This window comes from Dromiciops gliroides, chromosome 4 (assembly GCF_019393635.1).
Source record: "Dromiciops gliroides isolate mDroGli1 chromosome 4, mDroGli1.pri, whole genome shotgun sequence".
In the NCBI taxonomy this organism is placed as follows: domain Eukaryota; kingdom Metazoa; phylum Chordata; class Mammalia; order Microbiotheria; family Microbiotheriidae; genus Dromiciops; species Dromiciops gliroides.
In genome coordinates, this window is record NC_057864.1 from 369,991,560 (window position 1) to 370,009,665 (window position 18,106).

Below are 18,106 nucleotides of genomic sequence, written 5' to 3' on the forward strand. Positions count from 1 at the left end.
AGTATTTTTGACAGCATTTAGTGGAATCATAATGGTTGCAGCAACTGATTCAGTTCCAGAAATGTTTGTGGCTCACAGAAATATTTTGGCTAAAAATTATATGGTTGATACACAAGGACGCTCCCATATTAAGTGTGTTGAAAAATAAAATAAATTATAACGATGGCATGTTTACTTATGTCAACAAAGAAAATCATTTTTTCTAGCCCCTTAAATTCTCTAAGATTGACTTTTATTCATAAGAATTTGAGAATTTCTGCTATCCCTTGTTATTCAACTTTCAGAGCTGGCAAGTCTCTACATTTACAAGGGCTGAAAGATGTAAGGCTTAAAGAAAATTAGGCAGTGGGCCTAAAATACATTTGATATCTTGGACTACACTCCTTCTGTCTATTTGATTGTGTGAGGTTTACATAGGAATCTGTATTTGTGGGAAAACTCAGAGTACATTTTGCAGCATGAAATCACATGTGAATGTAGTAGGAGAGAGTAAGTATACTATGAGAGTTGGGTTAGCAGCATAAAACTAGAGCAGATTCTTTTGGAGAAGCAAAAATGTAGGTCAACCAAAGTATTTTTTACATTATGGTAGAATACTTTTAAATTAGATTTTAGATGCATTAAAATACTTTTTTTTCCTCAGGCACTTCAGACTATGTCTTTGATGTTTCATGTATCAAGTTCACGTTGAACTTTCTCCATCTCATCTATTTTGAATTCGTTATTTTGACATAACTAACAGTCATGACATTGATGCTTTTAACATTTCCTTAACTAAAAAACAAAAACAAAAATACTACTAAGTGTTGCTAATAGGTCATAATGGATAATATCCTTTGGGTGTATCTTTAGTTTGTATTGCCATATTCATTGTGTCAGGGACTTTCTGGTGTATGTTAAATCCCATCATCACCAAGGGATTCTGCACATCCTTTTAATGTATTAGAATTTTATTATATTAGATACCAAGTGAAACATGAAGACTGTTGGCTGAGTCTTGTGGATTATTTTGTCATTTGAATGTTAGTTCCTATTATAATGCAATTTGTTAATATAAACACTAACCTGTATTGTTTCTGAAGACTTATCCCTATTTACAATTGAAGCAGTACTTTCACTCGCATGGTTATATTTACAGGAGATTTTGATACAGTGCAAAGCCCCTCAACACCCATCAAAGACCTTGATGAGAGAACATGTAGGAGTTCTGGGTCAAAGTCCCGAGGAAGAGGCCGGAAGAATAATCCATCACCTCCACCAGACAGTGACTTGGAGGTATGCCCTCTTTTAATTGATTAATGGTAAAAAGGTTTCTCCTGCTGAAAAGTAGAATTTTCCCTCTGTAAAACTACAGGCATCGCTTCAAGTTAAATGGTTGAAAAAAGACCTTTGCCAAAAAATCTGATGTATAGTTGTTTATCTACTTTGTAGCAGCCACAATTTAAGGCTTTCATCCTTTATAAATGAACAAAACAAAATTGAGATAACTTGAAAATGATATTACTTTGAAATTTCTAGTCCTGAGAAAACTTCTTTCTCCAATTTAGTGTGGCACAAACAAGAGAGATGGTTTTAAAAGACAAAAACAGAGGGCTGTTTGTTGGTCATTTTTTCTGATTATCACATTTGGTACTGCAAGATCATAAAAGGCATTTTTTGTCGATGCTTCATGAACTAAATTGAACCCACATGTTAAGGAAAATACATCTTCCAAAAACACATATGTTAAATACCATAGTTTTATATGAGCCTATATCTCTCTATCGTTTGGGACTTATAGAGCTTTACAATCATCTCTGTGCATCATTTCAGAATTGCAGTTAACTCAGAGGAGAGGCAACTTGATATAGCAAAAAGAGAACTGTATTTGGAGTTAGAGGGCCTCAGTTTCCTCCACTATAAAATGAGAAGTTTCCACTAGATTCTCTTGAAAGTTTATTTCCAGCTCTAAGTCCCTCAAAACCTTCAGAATCATATTCTTTTACAAAATGCTGAGATTAGCCATTATTAATGTTAAAACTTTTCTTCTCTGGTAACGGGTGCTTTGCCTAAGCAGACACAACATATAAAAAATCCAAATAAAGCATCCAAGATAACTTAAGGAATAACTATTTACTTCGCAAGATGATTCTTTACTTTCCAAGGGAACTCATCACAGGTTTCTTTTAATTAGCCAGGTCTACTCTCAGCTCTAAAATTTGAGTCTGCAACTTATAAAACTTATTTGCACATCACTTTTTGAGATACAACTCTATTCTCATCTTCATTTGTACTTTTAAAGGATATATATGCAGTATGAAAAAAAATAATTCTAAAATAATTCACGCAGATTTTTTTTTATCTGATCTGATGATGAGTGATGGAAATAGCTGGATAAGTATTGTCATATCTTTAAATCTAAATTACTTTTAAACATGTCATTTTAGTAGTGTAATTTTGCTCCTCAGATCTTAGAGGCTATGTTTTATTAACTTGAAAGTGAATTAATAAGGTGAAATGTTTTTCCATGATGCAGTGTCAAGATTATATCCATCTATGAAGCATATAAAGGGATTTGTTTTCCCAGAACACTGTTATGTGTTGATGTTTATCATTTATGTCTTCAGCGTGTATTTGTCTGGGATTTGGATGAAACCAATCATCGTTTTTCACTCACTGCTCACAGGGGTCCTATGCACAGAAAGTATGGCAAGGTAAGGAAGTAAGAAAATATTCTGCCTCTTATTGCTATCATATTTGTGTTTTTTTCTTCAAAAATTGACAGTTACATTTTCTTTGATGGCCTTCTTTTCTACAGGTGCTAACTTGGCAACCTGTCAGAAGAGCATTTTCATTATTTTATATCAGGGCTTTACTGGTCCTTACATTTGAGCAGGCAACTTTAACAGTACAAATAGAGAAGTATGAAAACCCATCCCCCTCATGCCTGTGCTTCTTACTAGTCGAGCAGATTCAAAAGTAAGGCAAGTCATTCCTTCTGTCTTCGTAGTGACTGTCCTATCTTTGCACACCAAGAAATTTGTTCTTATCTTCATTCCATGACTGTTTCAAGAGTTAGTTCTTGAATTCACTTAATTTTAATACTCCCTAGCAACAGGAAATGTGGTGGGGTGGGAAAAGAATTGACTTAAAGTCAGAAGATCTGGGCTCAAGTCTTAGATCTGATATTTACTAGCTGTGCAACCATGCCTGAGTTATAGAAATCCTTTCAACTTCAGTTTATTCCTCTGTAAATTCAACATTATTAATATCAGCATTGTATTATCCTCTATTTGTATTATACATCCATCCATATACTGGACGGTACACTATATATGCAGATATGTACATATATATATATATATATATATACACATGTATAGATATGTACATATCTGTAATACACAGATATATCTGTATATATGTACATAAAGATACATCCATATATATAATATGATATGTACAGTGTATGCATATAGATGTACCTATATAATTGTATTTATTCAGCTGCCTCATGGGGCATTGTAAGGAAAGTACTTTGCAGATTTTCTATGTGAGGCATTGTTGTGTAATGGAAGTCAATCAAATCTTAGACAGGTAGTAAGAGAACTGGCCACCTCTGATTTGGGTCCCAAACTGTGACTGATATGGTGGACAGCAGATGAAGAAAGCTGCTCCATCAGTGCAGATCAGCAGCTGTAACTTCTCTTAGAGAGTAATCTGAGGCACTAAGAGGAACCTTGACTTTCCTCAGTTTGCGTAGCCAGTATGATTCAGAGACAAGACTACAGTCCAGGTCTTCCTGGCTCTTAGGCTGGCTAGCTATCCACCATGTATGTCTTCCTTTTTTGCCTGACTAGTGTATTCAAAACCTTATTTGTCTTCGTATTGATTGCTTTGAATTAAATGTCGATTGTACTTGTTGCCATTTATAAAAAAGCTGTTATATACCTGCTCTGATCCAGCATATTGTGGCTCTAGTATCCTAGCTTTATTTCTAATGATGGTTTGTTTCTTCCCTTCTGCCTTCTGTATTCCTATTATTCCCTAATTTTTGGCTATAATTAAGCATTTTTCCACTATGCCCTTGCACTGTGATTTTTTAAAGTCCCAATAGTTTCACTGATGTTTCTGTTTTTCTTCCTCTCACCAATAGTTCTTACTTTCCATCATTTTTAATATTACTCAATCACTGATATACATGTATGCATATTAACACCACTGAGAAGAGACACAATTCCAGAAATCTACTGTTGAGTATACAATATATCTGTAGTGACTATTGATATTTATTGCTAATAGTTGTGACACCTGATATTTTTGTTCTAAGTGAACCAATCCATCATGTATTACTGTCTTATAATTTGTTGTCTCTACCTTATGTTTCCCGGGATTCCACACAGCCATATACCTATACAACTGTACAACTGGAATTTGTAACACAACAATGCTTTTATAATAGTCCTTTTGCAAAACAGGTATAACACTGAGTAGGCTGTATCTGAATTCTACCTATAAGACATAGAGTCACAGAGAACGTTGCCTGAAGACAGGGGCCCCACCAAATCCATGTTGTCTTAACTTCTAAAGTTCATCCCACCAGATCTTTCATTTTGTTTGTTTTGTTTGTTTGTTTTTGTTGTCAGGCAAGTGGGGTTAAGTGACTTGCCCAGGTTTACACAGCTAGTAGGTGTCAAGTATCTGAGACCAGATTTGAGCTCAGGTCCTCCTGACTCCAGGGCCAGTGCTCCATCCACTGTGCCACCTAGCTGCCCCCCATCCAGATCTTAAAGCAGAATCCCTGAACCACCAGCTTCTTTCAAATATCAGCCAGTAATAAGTCCCCTGGGCATGAGTAAAAAAAGAAGAGTGGGACTCATAATACTTTTTTTGCAAACTGCCCAGTTTTGAGTATTTTATAGTCTTTGGGCTTTTTCCAGGATGGAGTGCCCAACATTAGCAGATGGAAGAGGTATCAGCTTAGGGCCTTATTTAACTCTTCTATAAATAAGAAGATTGGTCTGGGTGACCTCCAAGGTTTCTCCTAGGCACCCAAGTGGTATAGTGTATAGAACACTGGGTATAAAGTCAGGATAGACATAATTGCAAATACTGCTTCAGACATATCCTACCTGTGTGATCATGCACAAGCTATTTAGCTTCAATTTCCTCATATGCAAAATGGGTATAATAATAGCACTTACCCTACAGGATTCTTAGAGGGACCAAATAAAAAAATATATAAAGAATATTTTGAAAGCCTTAAGGTACCACCTAAATAATGTCTGTTATTATCACTGCAACCTTAAATCTATGATCCCAAGTCCTTGGAAATTTGTCTGTAGGCACATGCACATTATTTTTCAGAAACAAGTGAGAAATTTCCTTTCTACTTTTTTTGTGGCATCATAGAATACACAGGAGATTCAGCTGCCACTGTGGCTATATCTCTTTACTGACGCAAGTGATCCTGCTTGCCATACTTTTCATTTGATCAACATGTATGGCTGGTTTTAAAGTAAAAATAAAATCCATAATATTTTTCTTACTTATTGTTAAAGAAAAATAACTTTCCAACTTTAAAAAAGAAAACAACTCTCTCATCAACTCAGCACATAGCAACTACTCTGATAAACCTCACAACCATGGCTTGGTGGACTTAAAGTTAATATTAAGCAGATCTTCCAAAATTTCATTTAAAAAAACCTATTCTTTCTTGGTCTTTGATCTTAAGTATGACTCTAGGTCATGCTGATGAAACAGATGTTGTCAGAAACCTGCCATAGAGGTTAGTCCAGCCTGTAATTGCTGCTGAAATTGGCAAAGAACAACAACATGCTGGGTAGCTGGTATCTGCAATGGATTGTCAGTATGGGCAGCTAAGGAAGCACTAAATGAGCATGGGAAAGTCAAGTTCACTAACACATATCATTATGGGAGGGAAGGTCTGGCTGAATGTTGGGAGGCAGCAGGGAACCGAGCATCAGATCCAAAGAGACTAACAAAGAATGTAGATAAATAGCTGAGTCTGAGTCACAGAAACCATAAACATGGTTCCCAGAGAAGACATCTGAGCCAAGTGGGACAGAGAGAAGGGAAGCCTGGAACAAAAGAAGCCTAGGTCAGAATCATGGTGAAGTTGGCTAGAGATTGGCAGGGTAGATTATTGCCAAGATCAATTATCTGGCAATAGCACTCCTTTCTGACTGGTTCCACCCCTAGGTCAGTACAATCCACACTGATGTCTTTACAAACTTCAGATCTATTAGCGTCTACATCCTGATGACTAAAACATTATGATTGGTCTAGGTCTTACAGCCACATGGAAGAACCTTTGCATTATCAGCTAAAAGATTTCTTCAGAACTAATGCAAATACCTAGTGAATGTTCATCAGATACTTGTAGAAATCAACTGACTATGCTTGTCCAGAAATTCCTCTGATTTACCAGTGTAAATACTCACACAATAAGAAAAATAAAATTCGTCTGGTAAAAGCTGTTTGGGATGAAGCAATGCTAGTTCTTTGTCATTTCTTTTTGTTCTTCTAACCACTCACAAACCAGATTTGGAAGGGAATTGGGGGCCATCTGATTCAATCCATTGTTGATCAAGATTGATTCCCAAGTTGTATTTACCTTTCCCAGAAGATCTCTAGTGAGAAAAAAAATTCTACTCCCTCCAGAGGCAGCCCATTCTACTTTTAAACATTCATGATTATGAGGACATTTCCACAAGAGTTTCAGTTTAAAAAAAACGGTGCAATGTTCTGGGTAAAGAATACTTATCATTATTATCAACACAAACTTAAGGCTGCATTAAATAGATTTTACATAGTGTTCATATATTTTTGTTGAATGACTGAATGAAATAAAATGAAACTGGGTCACTAGCAAAAGTCAAAGTTTGTCTATGGTGGGAGTCTGATAAATGTGATCTGCCCTGGTTGCCCTCTCTGAGAGCTAGACCTTTTATATTTTAGAACTCCCTCCTCAGGGTGCTCTGGCACTCTGAAGGTGTTAGGGAGTTTTTCCTCTCTACCATCAACCCAAACATTCACCACAATGTGAGTGAAGTCCTTCATTTTCAGATGGAAATGCAATAAAAGCCCTGATGATTCTCAGGTGGACCATTTTAAAGACATAGCCAGTTTTGCTACAAAGCTAATGGGGGAAAAAAGGCTTCTCCCAACCGTATGTCAGTCCAGTGCAGAATGGTCAGTCCTCCGGTTTTCTGGAAACAGGTCCCTAGTACCTCCCATGTCAGGGGTCTATGTCATTGCAGTGAGAATGAGGTTTATGGAAAAAATATTTAGTACCCATCTTTAAGTTAGTAATGACAGTGCAATATGAAGTTACTTGGTGATACTCAGATCAAGATATCTCCTTGAGACTCTAAGTACCTTGTTTGTTGACTGCCTGCTCTAAGGATACATGATTTTATTTGTATGACACATCCTCCACCAACACATACTATAACCCCTCTGTAACTTAGTCGAAGGGCTTTAATAATTTCTGTGGCTGAAAATTCACACTGGACAACCAGATGATGAGAGTCAGCATTACTCCAGTGAGTAGAGCACCAGACTCAGGATTAGGAGACCTGGTTTTTTAATCTTGCCTTAATCACTTAGTACTCTAGTATTTGATTATGAACAGGTCACAACCTCATAAAGCCTCATATTTTTACTAGCTACTCTCCTTGTAGGAAAGGAGAACTCCCAGAAAACATTATGTAAATGTGAGTTAGTTTTAATATTATTATGTGCCACCCTGAAATTGAATCGGGTTGATTCATGAATGACGTATATACAGCCCGTCACAAGTTCCATATCTGAGGTCTTTCCTGCTTTGTTGAACCTCCTAGACCTTACCTGCTGTTCCAGCAGAACCTTTAAGATCTCGGGGATCAGCTCTATGCCACAGTAAAATAATTGCACAAGCACATTCACAATTTACTTATTCATTATATACAATGTTAAAATATCAATAATCATTGCGGGTACCTTTACAACCTCTCTCCAACCTGCCTTCCCCACCTTGTCACATATTACTCCCTCCCACACACATTGTAGTCCACAAAAATGACCTTTACGCCTTCTTCATCTCCCACCTCCATAACTTTACACTGGCTAGCTTCTATGCTTGGAATGTACTCTTTCTTTACCCTTGTCTTTCAGAATTCCTAGATTCTTTCAAGGCTCAGTTAAGTATCACCTCCTATATTAGACCTTTTCTATTCCTTCCCTTCCTTACCTCCCTGCTGCTACATCTTTCCCACCAAATCATTTTTATCTATTTCATATATGCTAGTAGGTGTGTATCAAGCAAATGCCTAATTACTTCTTGTTTATTAAATTGTGAAATAGACATACATTATGCAAAACATATCACTCAATTGACTGTCATATATGGATAATGTCCTTGTAACATTCCTTTCTTACCTTTTGCTGATTCTTTAGATTGTAGGGAATTCAATATAATTCAACAAGTATATATTATGTACCTTTTAAGTGCTTGGCATTATGCTACACACAAGTGGCAGTTACAAAAGCATACTAACATGTCTAGAGAAGTGAATAAAATTGAATAATTCAGAATTGATCTCTCATGAAGCCTTTGATATGAATATCAAAGTATCTTTCATAATAATCAATATCTTGTATTTATAAATCATTATGTTGATCATTGAGCTATTTAATATTGATTATATTGATTAAACAGACAAATTAAACAATAAAGAAAAATAGTTAGAATTGTGGTTTCAATATGATTAAGAAGCTTTCCAAGGTAGAAGAGAATGACTACTCAGACTTATAAACTATAGATAGAAGCAAACAAGAAATCAAAAAATTTAAAAGTTATGCAAAATATTCTCAAGGAATAACTGGATAAGCTCTATCTCCAACCCCTTATACCCTTTTCTAAACATTTATCTTATCCACTTTTCCACCTCATTCCCCCTCATTCAGATACAAAGTAGAGTAGCTAAGAGGCTACAGTCATTCTTGAGGCATATAGTTTGTCCTAAGTGTTGAAGGCCATTAAGATAGCTTATTTATAGTCATACCAATTGTTGGTTTTGAGAAAAGGAATTAATATTTTCAAGACTACTGGAGTACCATGTAATAACTGGAAAGAGTTTAAATTAATTTAAAGATGCAGTACTGTAGAAAACCATGTGGCAACTGGTGCTTAGTTTTAAAGGCCCTAATATTGACGTACATAATTCTCTTCTCTGATAAATAACCAAAAGTAAGACTGCGTGGGCATCATTTTTTAATCACTAAGTGTTATACCAGAATGACCAATGAAAAATTATCCTTGTATCCAGTCATGGAAAAATAATAAACAAATCAAAACAATGATGATTTTTTGTTTTCCTGACCTGGAAAGATAAATGTTTCTAAAGCAGTATAGAAGATGACTCAATAATGTCTTGTTACTCATAAATCTCTACAATAAATGACCTTCATGCTTTTATTAAAAAAATAAATACTGGAATTTCCTGTGTTCCTCTCTAAAATAAGCATCACTCTCCAAATTTGCCTCCAAAAAGGCAACTTAATTTGTCCTTTCTTAAGCAGCAGTGACGGTTTTTGGTTTTAGCTCAGCTCCTTTGTTGACACTCTCCACGCCTGTGTGTATCTATTTTTGGTTATTTACACCAGTAGCAAGTGATGTACATTGGTATTTAAGCTGCTCTGACCTGTAAGACTGATGATGGCTTTTGCAGCTGAGTACCAGTTGGCACAGAGAGTTTTCTACAATTCGAAACTCTTAAATAAGTTCGTTAATGTGACAGGACATGTGCTAGGAGTCTACCATCATCTGTTAAAGTTTATGAGGAACATTCCTGTTCCCTGATGAATAGTATATATTATTTTACTTGATATGTCCTAACCGTTCTTCACTTTGAGGGGGGAAGTGTTGAGAGGGAGAAAGAAAAAATTGTACTTTGGTAATTTAGTTTCTTTCATAAAATTAGCATTTCATACTGGATGACATCATGGTTCTCTAAAGTCACCCCAAAGAGAAAAGAGGCAAAGGAAATAGCACAGATCATGGATCAGACTAAGAAAAGAGAAAACGGCTGCCTTAAGAGGAAATTCTGGCTCCTAAAACTAATGAGTAATTTAGAGAACCTGTTAAATATATGCCAAATGCACCAGCAGAGCAACTTAGAGAAAACAATGCATTCAAGGGGATAATACCGAACTGTGTTTTTAGTGTAAAAACCAAAAAATCCCTATGACATATGTACACAAAATAAAAATTTGGAAAGTCGTTAGATGGATTTTGTTTGTTTAGAACAGTAATGAGTAAAACCACCAGTCTAAATCTTCAGACTGAAAAAAATTAATATGTATCAAATGGTTTTAGCAAGATGTTATTCAATAGAATCAAGCAATGAAGAAATAAATCAGGTGATAAGTCTGAAAGAAAAATCCTAATAGACACTTTCTGTGCTTCTCCCTCTTTTTCATATTTCTGAAAATGATTTAGGTGATATGAACGGCTTATATTTAAATGCCTTCTTAGCCTAGTAAAGGAATGAGGCCAGGATGACCAAGGAGGGAAGATTTGTTTAGACATCATCTAGGAGAGAACATCTTGCTAAACTCCACATTGTAGATGAGGAGGAAACTAAGGCCCAGGAAGGCTAAATGACTTGCCTTAGTTTTTTTTAAATTTTATTTTTAATTTATGAAATAAAACAAGAATTTTCATAACAGTAGAATAAAAAATGATTACACATGAAACTGCAAATATATTATGTACAACTTACTATTCCTTTTAAATAAATAATAGTTATCTTGTAACTCTTTTCTTCCCTCCCCCTTAACCTAGAGAAGGCTACCATTAGACACAAATATATATATATATATATATATATATATATATATATATATATATATATGTATATGTATGTATATATGTATATATATGTATGTATAAGTATATATATGTATGTATGTGTGTATGTAGATAGATACATACGTAGAAATAAAGATATAGATATGCATATGTAAAATCATTCTATACATACTGATATGTTGAGCAGTTCTTTCTCTGGATGCAGATAGTGTCTTCCATCATAGGTTCTTTGTAGTTAATTTGGGAATTTGCAATAGTCCAAATGAAAGCTCAAAGTTGTAATAAGTTTTAGAGGCAGGATATAAACGTAAGTCCTGTCACTCCAGCATCAATCCTTTTCTCACCATTTTGTATTTTTATTAAGTGGAATAAATGCTAACTTTAAAGGCCAAATAATTTTTGAAAATGATTTGTAAACTTCTAAAAGGCCAGAAAGTATATTTTGATATTGAATCCAAAGTGAGAAAATCTCCTAAATCCTTCTCATTTTAAAAAGATGGTGATTGGGAAGTAATGTGGGTATATCACTTACCTCCTTTTCTTTTTTCTAGAAACTGTATTCTTTGTTTTGTTTTAAATTCATTTATTGGAAAACATTTTTATCCTATGATTAGTCAATAAAGGTAACAAACATTTATTAAATACCTACTATGTGCCAGGTGGCAGCTAGGTAGATCGAATACCAGGCCTCAAGTAAGGAAGACTTGAGTTCAAATCAAGACTCAAACACTTACTAGCTATATGAACCTGGGCAAGTCACTTAACCCTCTCTGCCTCAGTTTCCTCTTCTGTAAAATGACTTGGAGAAGGAAATGGCAAAACCATTCTAGTATCTTTGCCAAAAAAATCAAACAAACAAAATAAATAAATGGGGTCATGAAGAGCTAGATATGACCAAAAAGGCTGAATGATAAAAGTGCCAGGAACTATGCTAAATTCTAAGAATACAAAAAAATACAAATACAGTTACTGATGGGGGAGATAACATGCAAACCACTATATGTAAACAAGACTTGTACAGGATAACTTTGATGTAATATTAGAGAGTAAGTACTACCATTAAGAGAGTGCAAGAAAGGCTTCTTGTAAAAGGTGGAATTTCAACTTATTTGAATGAATCCAGGATGGTTAAGAAGTAGATGAGAAGAAGAAGGACATTCCAGGCATTGGGGAAGCCAATGAAAATGCAGGTATTCAGGAAATGGAATGTCTTCTTGTCAGGAACAACAGGGAGCCTGAATGCACTGGATCATAGAATACATGGAGTGATATTAAACATTAAGAAAACTGGAAAAGTAGGAAGGGGCCAAATTATGAGGGGCCATGGAAGCCAAACAAATTGCTTTTATAGGTGATTAGCAAGAAGATATTGAGTCTTCTAGGTTCAGGGCACTGCACAAGGTCATGGGGATGCAAAACTCAAAAATGGAATATCAATACTTGAAAGACAATCCTTGCCTTTCAGGTGCTGATGTGTTATGAAAGAGAAATAATTTTAGAAATAACCTGCTTTTTAATTATAGTACTTGTCCCCTGTTCTAGTTCAGTCTTAATTAACTATTAAGTTTGCTAGGTGGTGCAGGGGTTTGAGTACAAAAAAATCTGAATTCAAATCTTGCCTCAGACATTTCCTGGTATGTGACCTTAGGCAGTTTTTTTGCTCTCTGCCTTGATTAATCCATCTATAATATATAGGGGTAATAATAATGCCTACCTCCCAGGGTAGCTGTGAGGATCAAATGACATAGTATTTGTAAAGTATTTTGTAAATTTTCAAGTGCTATAAAAATGCTAGCCATCCTCATCATTAATATCATCATTTTTATTAGTAACTATGAATCAAAGCACTGAAAGTCTTTTACTGGGCCATCTTAGGCTACTCCCCTGCCTTTTAGCAAAACAGAATCATGCTGTGGAAATGTGATAATTATTTTCTCTTAAAAAACAAAACAAAACTAAAAAACACCCCAAAACCTCAAGAGATTCTCAAGGGAAAATCACGCTTGCACTACTTAGCTCATAGGATTGTTGAGACGAGTGTAAAGGCCAAAGTTAGTATAGGGAGAGTCAATTAGGTGGCTCACCATAATATTGGGGTAAGAAAGGAGATTAACAGCCTATTCTCAATAAACAAAATAGGGTTTATTAGTAGGAACAAATTTAAAACACAAGTGAGGTTAATAAAACTAGGGACAATGAAAACGGGAATAGGGGAAGGGAAAAAATACAACCCGCAAACTCACCACCATCCAGAATCTGCAGTTCCAAAGAGAACCAGCTGCGCAGCGTTCCCCAGGCCCAGTCCAAAGAATCTGCCAGACCTGTATCTTTCCCTCTCTCACTCTCGCAAGAGTGAGTGTCTCTTCCCTGGCTTCCTTCCAGGAGCCCCCACACAACCAGAAAACAGGGCTGACCACACACACAGCCCCAAGCTAATTGACTAGCAACTTTCATTGACAAAACTAACAGGCCGCTCTACAGCTTGAAGCCAACCAGCTTCTAGACACCGAAAACCACCTGACTTGCTATCACCAGGCTTCTTGTCATCAAGGGGCTTCCCTACAGTATAATTTGTCCAGGCCCATTCAGGCATGTGGGTGTGTAGTGCGAGGTCGGCACACATGGGCGTGTGAGGGGTGGGGGATGTCAGCACACACATGCCAGGGCTTCCAATTTTAGCCAAAGATGGGGTCATAGAAACCCCAAATCACAATTAATTCCTTACACAAGCACTCAGGAAATTTTAAAGCACTACATATACATGAGTTATCTGTGTTATGTTTTCTGACTGATCAGTCTGTCTTCTGGCTTTACTTTAGCCCACTTTGTACTCAGTACTTTAATCTCATAAAAAGACATACCCATTTGCCCATTTAAGGATATTTCTTTCATTATTGATGTTCATAAACTTGGCTCGGCATAATCTTTAATATAATCCTTCATCCTTTACTTCTTGATTCTTCTTTTTCTGAGCCTCTCAGTTACTTTCCTAAATGGTTCCATTCCCAGTCTTGTTATTTATATACCTATCTAATTATATTAGCTTGTTTTTGCTTGTATACAATATTATAGATTTGATGCTTGAACTAAACAATTACATTTTGAATACTTTTTAAATACAAGGTAGAATCATTAAGTTGTCCACCTGTCTTAAGCACCTATGCTAGTGGCAAATAATTGACTAGGTGGGTAGGACTGAGATCCTACACAATCCCTAATTAAATCCATGCTCTCCAGATTCAAATTTTATGAGAGAATTTTGTTAGGATCACTTCATTGCCCCTTTCACAGTTATATGTAAATATAACTGATGTTATATTTGTTTGTATGGATGTATGTCTGTATACATACACATATATAAAATATTTCCCTTCCCATTCTCCAGTATATCATAAGTTTCTTGAGAGAAAGGATGTGTCCTTTTCCTCTCTTGCCTAATTAAAGTTTGTAAAATTGAATTGAATACAGTCGAAGTCAGGATGGTCAATTCTGTTCCTTGAGTTAAGTCTAGGGTTACTCTTCAAAATCCAAGGGGCCTAGCCTACTATGCTAATATTTTAAAATTAAATTATCATTTTTATTATTAACTTAATTGACATTAAGAAACACAACATGTTAAAGTACAAAGAACTTGGAAGCATTTTATATAATACACTGTGAACGTCTGTTGCACATAAAATTTTTAAGAAGTGTGTGTATGTTAAATTTAACAAAATAGTAAACAACTATTTAGTTGTATCCCCTTCTATACAGTTTTGTTACCTCTAAAATATATTTTAAATGTTTTATTTTTTTGCATATCTGTCACTACTCACTAATCTCACACCCTCATGTTCCCTCCCTGAGTAGAAATCCTTGTAGTTAGTTGCTCATCCTTCATTCTTAAAACGGATTAATGACATCAGGAGGGTGATGTCTTGACTTGCAAGTGAATTGGAATTAAGTGAGGCAGAGCTGTTCAAAGTCATCAGCCTCACTCTCTCTACCAGAGTCATCGGAGTCCAATGACATGTCATAGGTCACCTTGTAAGAGATATGCATAGTCCAGCAAAACAAATAAAAGACATTGGCCACATCTTAAAATATGTTTGATGTTCTACATCTCTAGAGTCCAGGCCCTCTCTGTGTTGCAATTTTCAAATGACCAGAAAGACTAGGCTGACCTGTATGGTTGATCTAGGGTATGACTATTTAGAACCTTGTGATTCTTTTGCAACTTCAGGACCCAATAGAAAGCACTTGCAAAACCAGTCAGAAGTGCCAAATTCTAGTCTCACAAAATGTTCCTGGCCCTCCTTCATCAGGTTAACTTGACCTCATGAAGTCCTAAAGCCAAACTTCCCCTGCCCTACCATCCAGTTCCCCAGTGGCTATAGGAAATGCAATAAGGCACTAAGGCAAGGCCAGAATCAAGAGCTAGGAGTATATTAAGGAAGTTATATCTGATATAGCAGCTGGGTTTATTTTGTGTTGGTATGAATCAATCTTAAGAATATAAATTCAAGAAATTTGCAGAACCTGAATTGGGTTCATTAAAAAATAATAAATGCACAAAGACTTGATAATATATTATATCTTTACATTAATGTAATTCTGAGTATCAATTGACATCTCTTTCCCACCCTTGATTGCTATAAACATTGGATAAGCAGAGACTAAATCTACCCCCCCCCAAGCCTATCTGCTCTCCAATTGGCTAACAAAACTACTTTCAAGTGATGTTTTTGATGCTGTTTGTTACTCTGTCTAATCCCCAGGGATTTAGCTAACTGCCTCTGAAGCACTCTCTCAGCTCTTGCTGTCAACACAAGAGAGAGATCAGAATTCAACCCTGAATCAAGCACTACCAACAATTGGCTACAACCTTAGGATTTAACTTACAACCATCTTCACTCGATTCTTACACTTAGGGAGGCAGATATTTTCCCCTTTGCTGTCTCTATCTAAAGACAAAATACTTGAGTTATCTTAAAATTCATTGTATGTTAACTTGGTTTTTCATTGCTTACCTAGATTTAACTTTTATTTAGTATCAATAGGTTCATGATTTTGTCTCCTAATGGATAAAATGTTGGATTTGGAAACAGAAAGACCTGAGTTCAAATCTTGCCTCAGATACTTACTTATGTGACTCTGAGAAAGTCATTTAAACTCTGTTTGCTTCAGTGTCCTCATCTGTAAAATGGAGAAAATAATAATACCTACCTCATAGGATTGCTGTGAGGATCAAATGAGTTAACATATATTAAAGTATTTTTCAAACCTCAAAACAGTATATAGATTCTTGTTATTATATATACATATATGCATTTATATGTTTATACGTGTCATGTATTATATGCATATACATACATACACATAACATATTCGATGTCACAGTGGATAGTGTGGGATTTGGAAGAACTGAGTTCAAATTATGCCTCAGGTACTTAATAGCTATGGGACCCTGAGTAAGTCATTTAATCTTTCTTAGCGTCGGTTTCCTTATCTATTGGAGGCGGCGGTGGAAATGTGAGGATAATAATAGCATCTACCTCCCAGAGTTATCATAAACTTTAAATGAGATGAAATATGAAAGGCATTTTGAGAACATTAAATCAGCATATAAATTCTAAGATACATAGACGAATACATTTGAAGGTATTTCATAGACATCTGTTTGAGAGGTCTGTACCTTGTTATTTAAAACCTTAAGTTGGAGACAACTCTTTTCTCTGGGTAGGGCACTTCCCCCAACTCAAACCAGTGTCCTCCTTTCTCAGTCTAGGGGAGTTCTTACAAAAACAAAATGAATAACCAACAACCTAAAGCCCCTATTTACTCAGACCTTGCTCTCTTTGATGAAAATGCTTGTTTACCAAAAACAATTCATTACAGTCTATCACAATGTTCCACCATGCAGAATATTGAATGCAGGTTTGGGAATGAGGGGAGGGATGGACTCTGGTGAAAGGGACAAATTTTCAGTGATTCCACCTGAAACAAAATATCAGAAATACCAATGTTAATTCAGCAATTTAATAAAACCAACATTAATTTAAGTACCAACAAGATGCATGACATTGAGCTAAGTAATGGGGCTAAAAAGACAAAATTACAAAAAAAATTTCTTCTTCCAGAAAGCTAACATTCTTCTGGGATAGGAAGGGTAAGACAGGTGTGCAGATAAGTATAATGAAGGTAATTTGAAGAGGGAGACAGTGTGGACAACAAGGGTGATCAGGGACAGCTTCACAGAAGAGATGATACCTGAGCTGAGCAATAAGGAAGATAAGAATTCTAAGAGGATGCATTCCAGGCAGCAGGCAGTACAGTTCAGTAAATAGTTATATGTTCAGTTTTCCCTAAATATTAATTAAATATCATTATAGTAATTTGAAATAACTCTAGAAAGAAAAAACAAAGTTCACTTTTAAAGTTTTGAATGTTGGTCTGTTTTCTATATTTTATCTTCAAGGCAAAATTTTTGAGGACAATGGTATGGTCAGATCTGAACCTTAGGAAGATTGTTTTTGGTGGCCATGTGAAGAATAAATTGGAGAAAAGAGAGACTGGAAGCTATCAGATGAGTTTGGAGACTATGGCAATATAGTTGGCCTGAATCCAGCAGGGTAATGATCAAGAGAGCAGAGAGGAGGATTAGAGAAATGTATAGAGATAAAACAGACAAGACTTGACAACTGACTAGATGTGTAAAGTGAGAGAAAGGGAAGAGCTAAAGGTGATTTTAAAGGTTGTGAACCTGAGCGATAGGGAGGGTTGTGTTTCCTTCAGCAGAAATGGAGAAGTTCTTTTGTGGATGTTTTGGTTTTGAGATTCCTATGGGCTATTCATGTGAAAATGTTTGAGGTAGCATCCAGTAGGTAAATGGTAGTGTGCAGCTAGAGTTTGGGAAAGAAATTAAGACAGGATATGTAGATTTGACAGACATCTAAATATGCATCAGGATTGAATCTACAGGTTTAACTAACATGCCATTTTATACCCTGATTCGTAGACTCAATTCCAATGAAATTCTCTATGCTACTGTAAAGGAAGAACTGTAGCCCTACCTAGAGTAAGGTGGCACAGTGGATAGAGCATCAGGCCTTGAGTCAGGAATACTCATTTTCCTGAGTTCAAATCTGACCTCAGACACTTATTAGCTGTGCTACCATGGGCAAGTCACTTACCTCAGTTTCCTCATCTGTAAAATGATCTGGAGAAGGAAATGGTAAACCACTCCAGTATCTCTGCCAAGATAATCCCAAA

The 18,106-nt window shown here is 35.8% G+C and overlaps 1 protein-coding gene across 1 annotated transcript in view; it reads left to right on the forward strand.

Moving 5' to 3' along the window:
• The window catches only part of EYA4 (EYA transcriptional coactivator and phosphatase 4), a 316,619-nt gene that overhangs the window by 261,560 nt on the left and 36,953 nt on the right, over positions 1 to 18,106 (forward strand). Inside the window, 4 exon segments of the mRNA XM_044003487.1 lie at positions 1,139 to 1,275; positions 2,607 to 2,636; positions 2,638 to 2,693; positions 7,069 to 7,261. Coding sequence (XP_043859422.1) covers positions 1,139 to 1,275; positions 2,607 to 2,636; positions 2,638 to 2,693; positions 7,069 to 7,261 — 416 coding nt within the window.